Source organism: Labeo rohita, chromosome 10, assembly GCF_022985175.1.
Source record: "Labeo rohita strain BAU-BD-2019 chromosome 10, IGBB_LRoh.1.0, whole genome shotgun sequence".
In the NCBI taxonomy this organism is placed as follows: Eukaryota; Metazoa; Chordata; class Actinopteri; order Cypriniformes; family Cyprinidae; genus Labeo; species Labeo rohita.
This window is the reverse complement of record NC_066878.1, coordinates 19,412,808-19,425,956: the sequence shown is the minus strand read 5'-3', so window position 1 is coordinate 19,425,956 and position 13,149 is coordinate 19,412,808. Positions and strand designations below refer to the sequence as shown.

The 13,149-nt window shown below is 40.3% G+C and overlaps 1 protein-coding gene across 1 annotated transcript in view; it reads right to left on the bottom strand.

The window, feature by feature from the left end:
• The window catches only part of csgalnact1a (chondroitin sulfate N-acetylgalactosaminyltransferase 1a), a 65,193-nt gene that overhangs the window by 10,811 nt on the left and 41,233 nt on the right, over positions 1-13,149 (bottom strand). The window contains 1 exon segment of the mRNA XM_051121728.1: positions 631-809. Coding sequence (XP_050977685.1) covers positions 631-809 — 179 coding nt within the window.

The window sequence follows — 13,149 nt, the reverse complement described above, 5'->3', positions numbered from 1 at the left end:
CAGGCCTATGTTTATTTTGTTTATGCTCTGTTTATTTTATTTAGTTTTTGTGTATATTTCCTTTATATTTTATTTGTAATGCGTGTGTATCTGTTTACTCAAGCTCACTTGTACTCCTTTTTTTTTAAATTTAAATATTTTTACATATGTAATGTGTTACAATTAATACACATTCACACTTAAAAATTGAAATAGTCATTTTATGTGCTTTCTCTTCACATTTTTACACTAGTGAGGCCCATTTTCATTATCTTGCCTAGGGCCCCACAAACCTACAGGCCGGCACTGATTATATTATTATATCATATCATTATTTATAGTTGTTATTATTGATAGCTCATGTAATTCTCTACACCTGTGGTTAGTCTATTAAGCCACATTTGGAGAAGTGACTTCATAAATCTACTGAACCCGTGACAGCAGCTGATTAAAAGTCAATGCAGAAGTAGTTATAAAAAAGGAAGTTAGTTCTGAGAAAAGCTGTAGCAGCATTTGAGTCAAATGCCAATTGGTTCAATATTTTGTTTCTAATGCAAAGCCATTTTTAAGTGTCCAAATGGCCAAATTGGCTAAGCTGTATATGTATATATATATATATATACATATATAGCAGTTGCTCTCTGCTCTCACCAGGCTGGGCATTCAGACGGCATGTGTTCAGGAAATCGGCTGTGAAGAAGATGTCCACGTCACAGAAGAAGAGCAGCACATTGCCTCCCTTCCAAGCACGGGCGCCCACATCCAACCCTCGACCCCGAGAAAACTCCTCATTCAGCTGAATCAGAGTGAAGTTACGGAAATTCAGCTCCCTGAAACCAGACACATGAAAATGATTAATAACAATTAAGGACAGAACAAACAATTATACATTACTGTCTGTGTGATATACAATAACTGTTGTTATGATTGTGCAGAAAAAGTTTCATAAATAGTTTCAGATAGTCCTTTATTAATATTAAAAACATACGAAATCAATACGAAAAATCCCTTCATATTAACAGAACACTGGGCTGTATTTTTACAACATAAACACAAAGAACACACAACCAACAAAGCTGAGCAACACTAAATACACATGTTTTACTGTCTCCTGTTTTATGTAAAAAATTAGTGTATTGTGACAACAGAGTCAGATGTGCTGTGATTGATGGTGGGTGCAGATTTTACAGCGTGACCCGCATCAGTTCTCACGGATAGAGAGAATAACAGGCATCCTCAGACAGAGCTGTGTGTATGTGACTATGAATACAATCAGCCACACACACACACACACACACACACAAAGATGATTAAAGTGTAATGTGCTGGGCTGGAGCCAAGCTGACATATAAAAGCACAATGCCACCACACACAGTGCAGATAATACCTGCTATTAAAGCCATACAGCTGTTTTAGCAGGAACAGGAAGAGCTACTTCCTTTAAATGAGTGAATCATTAACAAAGCAGCACCACACTATCAAACCCCTCTAGTTTACAATAGAGAGATGATCCATAAATCAAGGTTTTTGTTTTTGTTGTGTGTGTAATAGTACAGAAATAAAACAATGTAAATATTACAAAATATAAAGTTAAAAAGCGGGTTGTTGTTACGTGACATGGCATTTTCACTGTCACACAAGATAAAAATGAATATAATTAATATTGTTGTTATTTAAAATGCAGTAAATCGTTTAACATTTCTTGGTCCAACATGGACAAATCTCAGAATTGTCCTATGGTGTGACTGTCTCAAGCATGGATCAATAAATTACAACTTTTATAAAATAAAAAGAAAAGCATAAAATGTTAATAAATACCTCCGGCATAATTCTACAAGTGTCTGTTTTAGTAAATGCCAATCATTTTTTTCATCCATATATTTCTGAAAGCATAGAAACTTCATACATTTTGTCTCTGAAAACCATGTCCTCTGGCATGACACCATATCATAGCAAATTTCAGAAAAAAAGTTTTATTAGTTGAAGGACCCCATTTATGGTTGTGTTACTGAAAAGTGCATTTTAGTTTCAGAATTGTTCAAACGTTTAACTTTTTTGGAACGACTAAAAAAGTGTTACGTTTTGTTGTCCTTTGGTGTGACAAAGCTAAATTATATTTTTTTATTAAAAACTGTATGCTAAACACTAGTGACAGGTTAAGCTAGAATAGCAAGGTCATTTATTGACACAAAAGGCTGAAATGTCCTTTGGTGTGACTGTCACACCACTGGACAAAGATGTCACACCGGAAGACAAGGTCTCTTTAAGAAACATTTTAAATTCTGATCATTTTCAGTGTTCTTAAATGCAATAATTACATTAATCAAACTATTTCCTAATATTTTTGCAGAAAACTTGTACTGTTAGAAAGTGTCATAAAAATAAGTATAAAATGTGATACTGTTTTTGAAACTGAAAGAACTGAGGGAGAGAAATATAGACAGAAAATTAACAGGGATCCACCAGAAGGAAGGAGATCCTAAAAGAATGATGCAGAAAGTAAATAGAGTCAAAATCACGCCTTAAAAAGAGTAGCTATATAGTTAAAAAATCCTAATGAACAGTTTGAATATCAATCATATTTTGCTGTGCCGCACAAGACTTTCAGTAACATGCAGACTGACTACGAGACTGAATTTTGTTGATGAAAATTATGATGTTGATATTGTTTGTAACAAAATTAAACTTGCTATGTCACACTATAGGACAAATTTATGGTACAGTTCAGTAAAAATGTAAAAAAAACAAACAAACAAACAAACAAAAAAAACAATGAAAGAATTGACAAAGTTAGTGACCCTTTATATTTTCATTTTATATAGATCAGACTTTACACTACATAAAAACATACATTTCTTCAAAAATTGTTTTTACAAAATAACTATTTTTTACTGGCTATGTCAACTACCCATAAATCACTTGTTTTTCTAAAAAAAACAATGTCCAACAGCGACACCAGCTGGTAAAGTTACAGCAGGATTTTGTTGGGTGGTAACTGAGAATGAATGGGTGAAAGTCACGTGATTGGAGGCAGTGCCTCCATCGTGATATGATATGACTGTATATGACTGCTTATGATCGGCTGTGATTAATTCATTCGATAAATCCCGTCTTGTGTTTGTTTGCGTTCCACATTCGCGAATCAGTCTGAATGAACAATAAAATGGCGGTAAAGGAGAAGTCCACTTCCAGAACAACAATTTACAAATAATTTACTCGCCCCCTTGTCACCCAAGATGTTCATGTCTTTCTGTCTTCAGTCGTAAAGAAATTATGGTTTTTGAGGAAAACATTTCGGGATTTTTCTCCATATAATGGACTTCAATTGTGCCCCCGATTTTGAACTTCCAAAATGTAGTTTAAATGCAGCTTCAAAGGGCTCTAAACGATCCCAGCCGAGGAAGAAGGGTCTTATCCAGCTAAATGATCTGTCATTTTTTTTGAAAAATTAAAATTTGTTTACTTTTTAAGCACAAAAGCTTGTGTAGCACAAGCTGTGGAATGCGCGTTCTCTGGAATGATTCGTTCACTTTAATGTGACTCGGGAAGAACGAGTCGTCTCGGCTCAAACAGGTAGAGAATGGCGAAAAACTCCAACTTATTTTCTCCTACAACTTCAGAATCGTCCGACATCGTTGTACCTTTTTGTTTGTAAACAGTGTTTACGTGAACGCGCATCTCAGAGCTTGTAGCTTGCACAATTGAAGTCCATTATATGGAGAAAAATCCTGAAATGTTTTCCTCAAAAAACATAATTTCTTTACAACTGAAGACATGAACATATTGGATGACGAGGGGGTGAGTAAATTATTGGTAAATTGTTGTTCTGGAAGTGAACTTCTCCTTTAATGAAAGACAACTTATGAAAGACAAAAAGTAAACAACTCACACACTTAAAAATAACCTCTTTGTTACATCAAAATAAGACTTAAAATGGCATGGAAACATGATCTGTAAAAGTTTTTAGTAAGTAACTGTCACAAACCTGGTCGGTGTTCCATTGTCTACTCACCACCAGATGTCACTCTCGCTCCACCCACTCACTCTGACTGTCACTTTGCATCTTAGACTGCATCTCCCATCCTCCACCGCTCTGATTGCGTCAGCCCCCGTGACCAATCAGGCATCCTATAAAACCCCGGTCCTCCTCAGTTGCACTTCCTGGTTTGTTGTTGTATTGTATCGTGTTATTATTCCTGTTCTCCTAGTGTGTTCCAAGTTCCTGGTTTTTTGATCTCCTGCCTGGTTTTCTCGTCTACGTCTGTCTAGCCGCCTGCCCTGTGATTTATCGCTCGTTATTATCGGACTATTCGGCGATCCAAGAGAATAGTCCGATAATAACGAGCGATAAATCACAGGGCAGGCGGCTAGACAGACGTAGACGAGAAAACCAGGCAGGAGATCAAAACAGGAACTTGGAACACACTAGGAGAACAGGAATAATAACACGATACAATACAACAACAAACCAGGAAGTGCAACTGAGGAGGACCGGGTTTTATAGGATGCCTGATTGGTCACGGGGCTGACGCAATCAGAGCGGTGGAGGATGGGAGATGCAGTCTAAGATGCAAAGTGACAGTCAGAGTGAGTGGGTGGAGCGAGAGTGACATCTGGTGGTGAGTAGACAATGGAACACCGACCAGGTTTGTGACATAGCCCCCCAAGGAGCGGCTTCCAGACGCTCGAAAGAAACAACAGTCCAGGGAAGCGGTGGGATGGGAGGGAGACAGGGCGAGGGCTGGAGGACCAGGTCCATGAGGGAAGCCCAGAGATTGAGGCAGGACCGACAGAGCAGGTACCCTCCAGGGTGGAGCCGGAAGCAGAGCAGGAGCCCTCCAGGGCGGAGCCGGAGGCAGAGCGTGAGGCGCGGGCGCCCTCCAGGGTAGAACAGGAGGCGCAGAAGCCCTCCGAGGCGGAACGACCCTCCAGGGCGGAACAGGAGGCGCCGCAGCCCTCCGGGCGGAACAGGAACCGGCGTCATGGTCTGGGACCTGGGGAGAGCAGGGACAGAGGAGGTAGACAGAATAGGGGAAGGGGGCGGAGCAGCCCTCTCCGGTGGAACAGGAGGCGCAGCGGCCCTTCGGGGCGGAGCCGGAGGCGCAGCAGCCCTCCGGGCGGAACAGGAACCCGCGTTACGGTCTGGGACCTGGGGAAAGCAGAGATAGAGGAGGTAGAAAGAGTATGGGGAGAAGCAGAGAGTCTGTAGAGGGACGCCGCCTCCATGGGAGGATCCACAGCCGAAGCTGACACCTCAGGAGGCATTGGCACGGCTTCTCCGACTGGTGAGGCCTCTGGGTCTGTCTCCTGGTCAGACGGGAGCTCTGGAGCAGGCTTGAGATCAGACAGGAGCTCAGGATCAGGCTTGAGATCAGGCGGGACCTCTGGCGCAGACTTGAGACCGGACGAGACCTCTGGAGCAGACTTGAGGTCAGACGTGATCTCTGGAGCAGACTTGGGACCAGACGGGGCGTGACTTGAGTCTGAAACCGCTTCGGGAAGACCGGCCATGATGGGTGCCGACTCAGGAGCAGAAAACATGACGTGACCAGGCTGTGGCTTGACTGAGACGGCCTGAGCAGGCTGTGGCTTGGCTGACGGGGCTTTAGCCGGCTCTGACGTGGCGGCCATCTTGTGCGGTGGCTCTGGCGAGGCGGCCATCTTGTGCGGTGGCTCTGGCGTGGCGGCCATCTTGGGCGGTGGCTCTGGCGTGGCGGCCATCTTGTGCGGTGGCTCTGCAACTTGGCTTGAGACAGGAAACACAGCTCCAGCTTGGTTTGACACAGCTCCAGCTTGGTTTGACACAGGAACGACATGGCTTGACTCAGGAACGACATGGCTTGACTCAGGAACGACATGGCTTGACTCAGGAACGACATGGCTTGACTCAGGAACGACATGGCTTGACTCAGGAACGACATGGCTTGACTCAGGAAACACAGTTGCAACTTGACTTGACTCAGGGAATGTAACTGTACCTTTAAACGGCTCTTGTATGGCAGCTGTGACGTGACGGAGCTCTGTGATCGCCGCCATCTTGTGAACGGGCTCCGCCGTTGCCGCCATTGTGTGGACGCGCTCCGACGCGGCCGCCATTTTGTGAACGGGCACAGCTGTCGCCGCCATTAGAGCGATGCTATCCATTACGTTCGCCGCCATTTGAGCAATACGATCCATTGCCGTCGTCATGGCTCGGGCGCGCTCCAGCGTGGCCGCATTTCCCCGAGTGAGCCAAGCGGCCAGCGGATCTGTGGCGTCGCGCTCCGGCGCGGCCGTCATTATATGAGCGGGGTGCGCGGCCGCCATTACCGCGTTGTCGCTTTCCTCCTCCGCGACCCCCACAGTAAGCGACGCGCCCACACACAATAGTCCAAAGTCCATACCGGAATGACCGAGGGAAAAGCTGCTGGATCCTGTTGTGCTGGTTTGTTCTGTTACAAGGAGTGATTGACGAGAGGCGAGCGGATCCATAAGCGAGCTTTTATTAGAAGGACTAGACAGAGACATGGTCATACAGGCAGGGTCGTGACAGGAGCAGACAGGAATGTAACAGGCGATCCAAGAGAATAGTCCGATAATAACGAGCGATAAATCACAGGGCAGGCGGCTAGACAGACGTAGACGAGAAAACCAGGCAGGAGATCAAAAAACCAGGAACTTGGAACACACTAGGAGAACAGGAATAATAACACGATACAATACAACAACAAACCAGGAAGTGCAACTGAGGAGGACCGGGGTTTTATAGGATGCCTGATTGGTCACGGGGGCTGACGCAATCAGAGCGGTGGAGGATGGGAGATGCAGTCTAAGATGCAAAGTGACAGTCAGAGTGAGTGGGTGGAGCGAGAGTGACATCTGGTGGTGAGTAGACAATGGAACACCGACCAGGTTTGTGACAGTAACCAGCTTTGTGAAATTTAAAGTAAATATCTGTGTCTGTGACCAATATTTACAGAGCTTAATGATCCGATGAATGATCTGACAAATTCAAAAATAGTTCAAAGATAACTATTAAAAAGAATAGCTGTAAGTTCACAAATAAAATATATTGTTCAAAATGTTAATGCCTTGAGTTATTTTAATAAATGTAAAATGCTTGAAAACACTAACTTGATGAGATTCATACTTGATTGATTGATTACTTTTTTAAAAATATAAAATAAATCATCATATAATTTTTTTTGTAATTATTATTATTATTTTCAATAGTGTACGTAATGTTAATTTAACTAAGAAAATGTGACTGGAATTTAAATTTGATAAAAAAATAAAATAAAATAAAATAAAAAATAAAAAAATAGAGGATTTTGCCTCTTCATTTCAGAGCCACAAGCATTCAGACACTAGAAAAATGCTTGCAATGCACCTGTCACATGTGGCTGTCCCGCTGCTCTTATTGGCCCAATACAAAATATAGGCCAGCATCTCTGACAAAAATAAAAAAGCACCTACTTTCTCTGACCGAGATTCATAACCCACGAAAACACATAAATACCTTCAAAAGCAGACATTGTTAACATACCCAGCCAAAAAAATGGTCGAGAGCCACTAGTCGGTGCAGATTTAAAGCAGTTACAAAGAGCAGGCAAACGAGATTTGATTTAAGTCACATTAGCGGATCTGGAACACAGCCTGAGGCGTTTCAGCATGCATGTGATATTCAGTTTGCCATCGGCCAGAAAAACACTGCAAGCATTTCGTTCTATGATACTGATTTGTTTTCAAAGGCTGGGAGTTGTCTAAGATACTTTTCATTCCATCAGTCGAGTTATTGCATTTTTCCCTTTCACTTCGGCATGCAAAACCACACAAAATAGTTTTATACAAGTCTAATTACAATCACTAGAAATGTATTAATAAGTTTACAAACTTTGCATGTTTCCAGATGACTCCAAAGGGGGGTTTTGTTATATTACACTAAATTCTGAAGACGAATTTATTCCCAGAGTATATCTCAATGAATACACACACAGCATGTCTGGTCTGTTCACTGTGATGTTTATGGTGGATATTTCATAATGAGTCCTTAGACTGTTAAATTTATGCATAGTGTCATCATCAATATTCACGTCAGCCAGGTTTGTATAATGCAGTGTTACTTACACTCTCCTCTTTTCCCCTTCTCAAATGAACACAAATTATTCATGTACATCGATTCACTTTGCCGGCAGATACGGATATCACATCTACCTACTTTGCTCTGTGAGGACTGATGCTGATGGTCTTGCAGTAAAGCATCTAAGGGTTCTTAAAGGAATAGCCCACCCAAAACTAGAAATTCACCCTCAGGCGATAGAAGATGTAGGTGAGTTTGTTTCTTGATGGAAACAGATTTGGAGAAATTCAGCATTACATCATTTGCTCAGCAATGGATCCTTTGCAGTGAATGGGTGCCGTCAGAATGAGAGTCCAAACATCTGATAAAAACATCACAATAATCCACAAGTAATTCACATCAACTCCAGTTAATCAATTGATGTCTTGTGAGGCAAAAAAACTGCATGTTTGCAAGAACCAAATCCATCATTAAGATGTTTTCACTTTAAACCATTGCCTCTGGCTAAAATTGATCCATCCATGGTGAGCAAGTGATGAAACAATCTCATCCACATCTTGAGTGATTGAGTGATTAATAATTTATTCAAGACATTTTTATTTAATTTTTTATTCATACTCATAATTTCCTTGCTGTTGTGATACTTGCTATTGTTGTTTCATCTTATCATTGTGATTCATTTGTCTTCATGAGTTTCAATTCCATTTCAAGGTTAATGTCACAAGACAACGTGAAGCAGTCATTTTTACATTGTTTTTTTGTTTGGTATAATAAAACTTGCTTGATTTGCTGGTCAAACAAAGTACAGGACAAGGTCTGAGCATTAAAACCTACGCAACGTAGATTATTCAATAACCCTGCTCATTTTTATTATGGCTTTATCTCCTGCTTCCTGCTTTTTCATGGCTTCCTCAGTTAACCTCTAACATAAATGAGAAGATAATAACAACTAAAAGAGAATTTAAAGAACAAATAAGCAGAAGCAGAAATACTAGATGTTATAGCTGATCATTAGCTGCTAAACATAATGTCAGAGTGCAGAAAGCTGATCTCAGGTGGTGACATTAGAAGAAAAAATTAAAAGGCTTAAAGGTCATTTTAGACCAGTTTAAACAAAATATCGTTTTTTTGGATACTCTTAGCAAACATGTTAAAAGATCATGATTCAATATCAATAGGGGTGTATATAATAACATCTAGCAGCTGTGAGGATTTTAATACACATCCTAAAACTATAAGAGCTGAAGTTTTTTTTGGAGATTTTACAGCTTTAAACAATTTGCTATAATTGGTTAAAGAGCTGTTAATAACTGGACTCCTGAGGCTGGAGTAGTTTTTAAAGAGACACTTCACCCAAAAATGAAAATTACCCCATGATTTACTCACCCTCAAGCCATTCTAGGTATACATGACTTTTTTCTTTCAGACATATACAGTCGAAGTTATATTAAATGGGTCCTGTTATGCTCTTTTACAAAGTCTTGATTTTGTTTTGGGGGTGTACTAGAACAGTGGTTCCCCTGATTGAGATCATCAGCTTGTTAGGCGAGAGAGCCATGAACTTAACTAATGAGCTGATGATCTCAATCAGGTGTGTTAAATAAGGGAGACATGCAAAATGTGCAAAGCAGGGGGTCCCCAGGACTGGAATTGGGAACCACTGTACTAGAACAAGCTCTCATGCTTGGTGGTTCGAAAAACGCACTATTTGTCACATAAATTACATTATTACAATACCTTTCTCCCCAGCCTGGCACAAATGGCTCGATTAGTTGATTAAGGCCCGCCTTCTGAAAAACTAAATGTGTTGTGATTTGTTAGCTGTCCCAGTGCATTCTGATTGGTGAACAGCTTAGACGGTGTTTCAGTACTGCCACGCCCCTTGACAAAGCAGCAAGTTTCGTCTGCTACGTTATGGTTAAGGATATGTTAACTCTTTCCCTGCCATTAACGAGATATCTCGTCAATTAAGACCCAACGCTTCCCCGCCATTAACGAGTTTTTACGGCAATCCGCGTTCTACATGTATTACGGTAGAGAAAGCTTTGGCGCATCTAAACCGACAATGAAGGTGCTGATGGACTCGAGCTCCGTTTACTCATGTTTTAACCATTTTGAATCTGATAGTAGTCAGTGAGAGAGATGCCTTTGTAGACACTGAAACTTATAGTTGTGTTGTAGATAGACTGATAACCCATTGATTTGGATATGTATATGTATGTATGTTTGTATGTGTGTGTGTATACATTTAAAAGCAGAGGGTCTTTATTTTGATATATAATATGGTCATATATTCACAGTTAAGGTATAGTATATGCTACAGTAGTGTTTGGTCCTATCGCCAGCCTGCGAGATCACCAATACATGATATTATTGTGCTAATTCATTGAATTATTTACATACTTAGTTTCATTGCCCAAAACCAGCTCCAGCATAAGGCTAAAAGCAGCCAAATGTTTCTAATATGACTTAATTTGTATTTAACATGACAGCAATTGAATAAAAACATCGTAAGATACTAATTATAATTCTTACATTTCCTTAGTTATTCAAAAAGCAGCTACAGAAAATGAGCAAAGAACAATAACATTATCAAAGGACATCATCACTGATTAGCCTAGCCAATTCTAGTGCTAGTATGCATTTTAAAAAACACTTGCATTATCTACACTGTATTATAAATAAATCTCTTACCACACACTGCAGACATCCGCGGCGCATTACAGCTCCGACGCGGCCACCGGAGCTGATCGTGGCCACTCTAGTCAATGCTTGTGTTTACAACAGCCGCACCACGGCTTGTTGAAGCGTCCCAGAAACTGCATTGCTAAAGTTAGCCTATTCCCCCACTTCGTCCCTAACCACCCCTCAATCATTCCAAATTTCGTAGGCAGGATTTATTTTAATGATATTCTAATGGGCCACGTTGTCACATCATACCACCCGGAAAAAAAAGCTGCAGTCCAAAGGAGTGGTTTGTTGTAGTTCTTGAAAAGAGATTTTTTAAAAATGAAATATCTCCCTTTGGAGTGGACTTTGAGGTTTGTAGTGTTGTAGATCTTTTTTATGCCCAAACATACACACCACACACTGAATAAAATTCAAAAAGTGAAAAAGCATAATATGACCCCCTTAAAGAAATGTCCTGGCTCTTCTATGCTTTATAATGGCAGTGAACGGCTGTTGAGATTTTAAAGTCCAATAAAGTGCATCCATCCATAATACAAAGTGCTCAACATGGCTCCAGGAGGTTCCAAGTGAATCAGTGCGTTAGTTTTAGAAAAATATCCATAACCTTATAAAGTGTAATATCTAGCTTTAATAACTGTTGTATGTGTGTTCACAAGAGAGTAAGTGTAGCGTAAACTGGGTGAGATTTTTCTTACAAATCCTTATTTTGTACTTCTAATTCATGACCGCACTGTCACTGTCTCGTGAGTGAGCATACGACATTTGGCAGAAGCTAGAGATTACAGTTAAAAATAACTAAAGTTTTAAATAGTTTTAAAATGTTTCCTTACACAAATGCATTGATTCACTTCAGAAGGCTTTTATTAATCCCCCGGAGCCACGTGGAGTAATTTCTATGATGGATGGATGCACTTTATTGGACTCAAAATCTCAACACCCATTCACTGCCATTCTAAACCTTGGAAGAGCAGGACATTTTTTAATATAACTCCGATTTTATTCATCTGAAAGAAGAAAGTCATATACAGCTAGGATGGCTTGAGGGTGAGTAAATCATGGAGCAATTTTCATTTATGGGTGAACTGTCCCTTTAAGTAATTAAAACGAGTAGCACTCGCTTTAGATTTATCAGACCACTTGGTTACAAGACATCTGTGTTAACCCAAAACAAGGGAGATCAAAATCTGACTATAACTATGTAACGGTGAAGGGTTTTCAGAAAAATTAATTCTTAATGTCAAAAACATAGCTGGGCAAACCCCATTCCAGTCAGCTGGATAAACTTGCAACCTCAGGACTGTAAATTGCAATGTAATTTTATGACTTTAAAAGCAAATGTTATATAGCTAGCAAATCTTCAGTAGCTAAAGATACTGCTCTCTTTTTATGGACAAAATACTGGCTCAAGACACACTTCACAGGTCAGGTTTGTCAGGAAGTCTTAAATTTTAGAAAACTCACTGACTACAATGGCTAGAAAATACAATCATCTGGTGTGCTTGAAAGGGTTAATCATACTTTGAAATTCAATTGGTAAAATACAGAACAACGGGACTAGCATGAGTAGATCCACATCCATTAGTTCTGTGCATAATATCGCTTCATCAGCTAAAAGCTGGACAGAAGGTCAATCAGTATCATCTTGCAGGAAGATGTGCATTTAATGCCCTGGATAATGTGCTCATGTCTAGAATTACACATTGATTTGTGGATATTCTTAAAGTTAATTACAGCTGCATTCAGTATCAAAACACCAATAGCTTCAGTCCATCAAGAGGCAGAGATACTCAGAAACGTAAGAGACGAGAACATTTTGTGGCTATTAAGTGGTTGTCGAAACTGTTTCACTATAACACGTTTTGTTAATTAACCTAAAGTTGAATTTTGAATTAAAGTTTAATTACATTTTTTAGTTGTAGTGCCCAATGCATAATTAGACCTGTAGTCTTTTTACTTTGCTAAACATTAATTGATGGACTGCAGGGGTGTGGTTTACTGGTGCATAATTGTGATGTTTTATCAGCTGTTTGGACTCTCATTCTGACGGCACCCATTCACTGCAGAGGATCCATTGCTGAGCAACTGATGTAATGCTCATACAGACAGTGATTTGCAGTGGCTACAAAAGCAAAAGTGACTCTTAGACTCTTGATGTGGGATTGTTCAGTAGTGTGATCAAGTTTAGCTCAACTTTATGTAAATGAACAGCATAAAGTTTCAGCAACTGTCAGATACAACAGGGGAGCGTGAGCAAAATGATGTTAATAGCAACTGTGAGCAATTTTCCTTCTCTCAGTGATTTTTCTCTGCCCACATACAGGGACATAAATTATTTCTGGAAAACGGTGTCAAGACTTGTGGGCATTCCAAGTGGTTTTGATTCATCATTGTTTATCTTGTTTATGATATGCTGCATAATC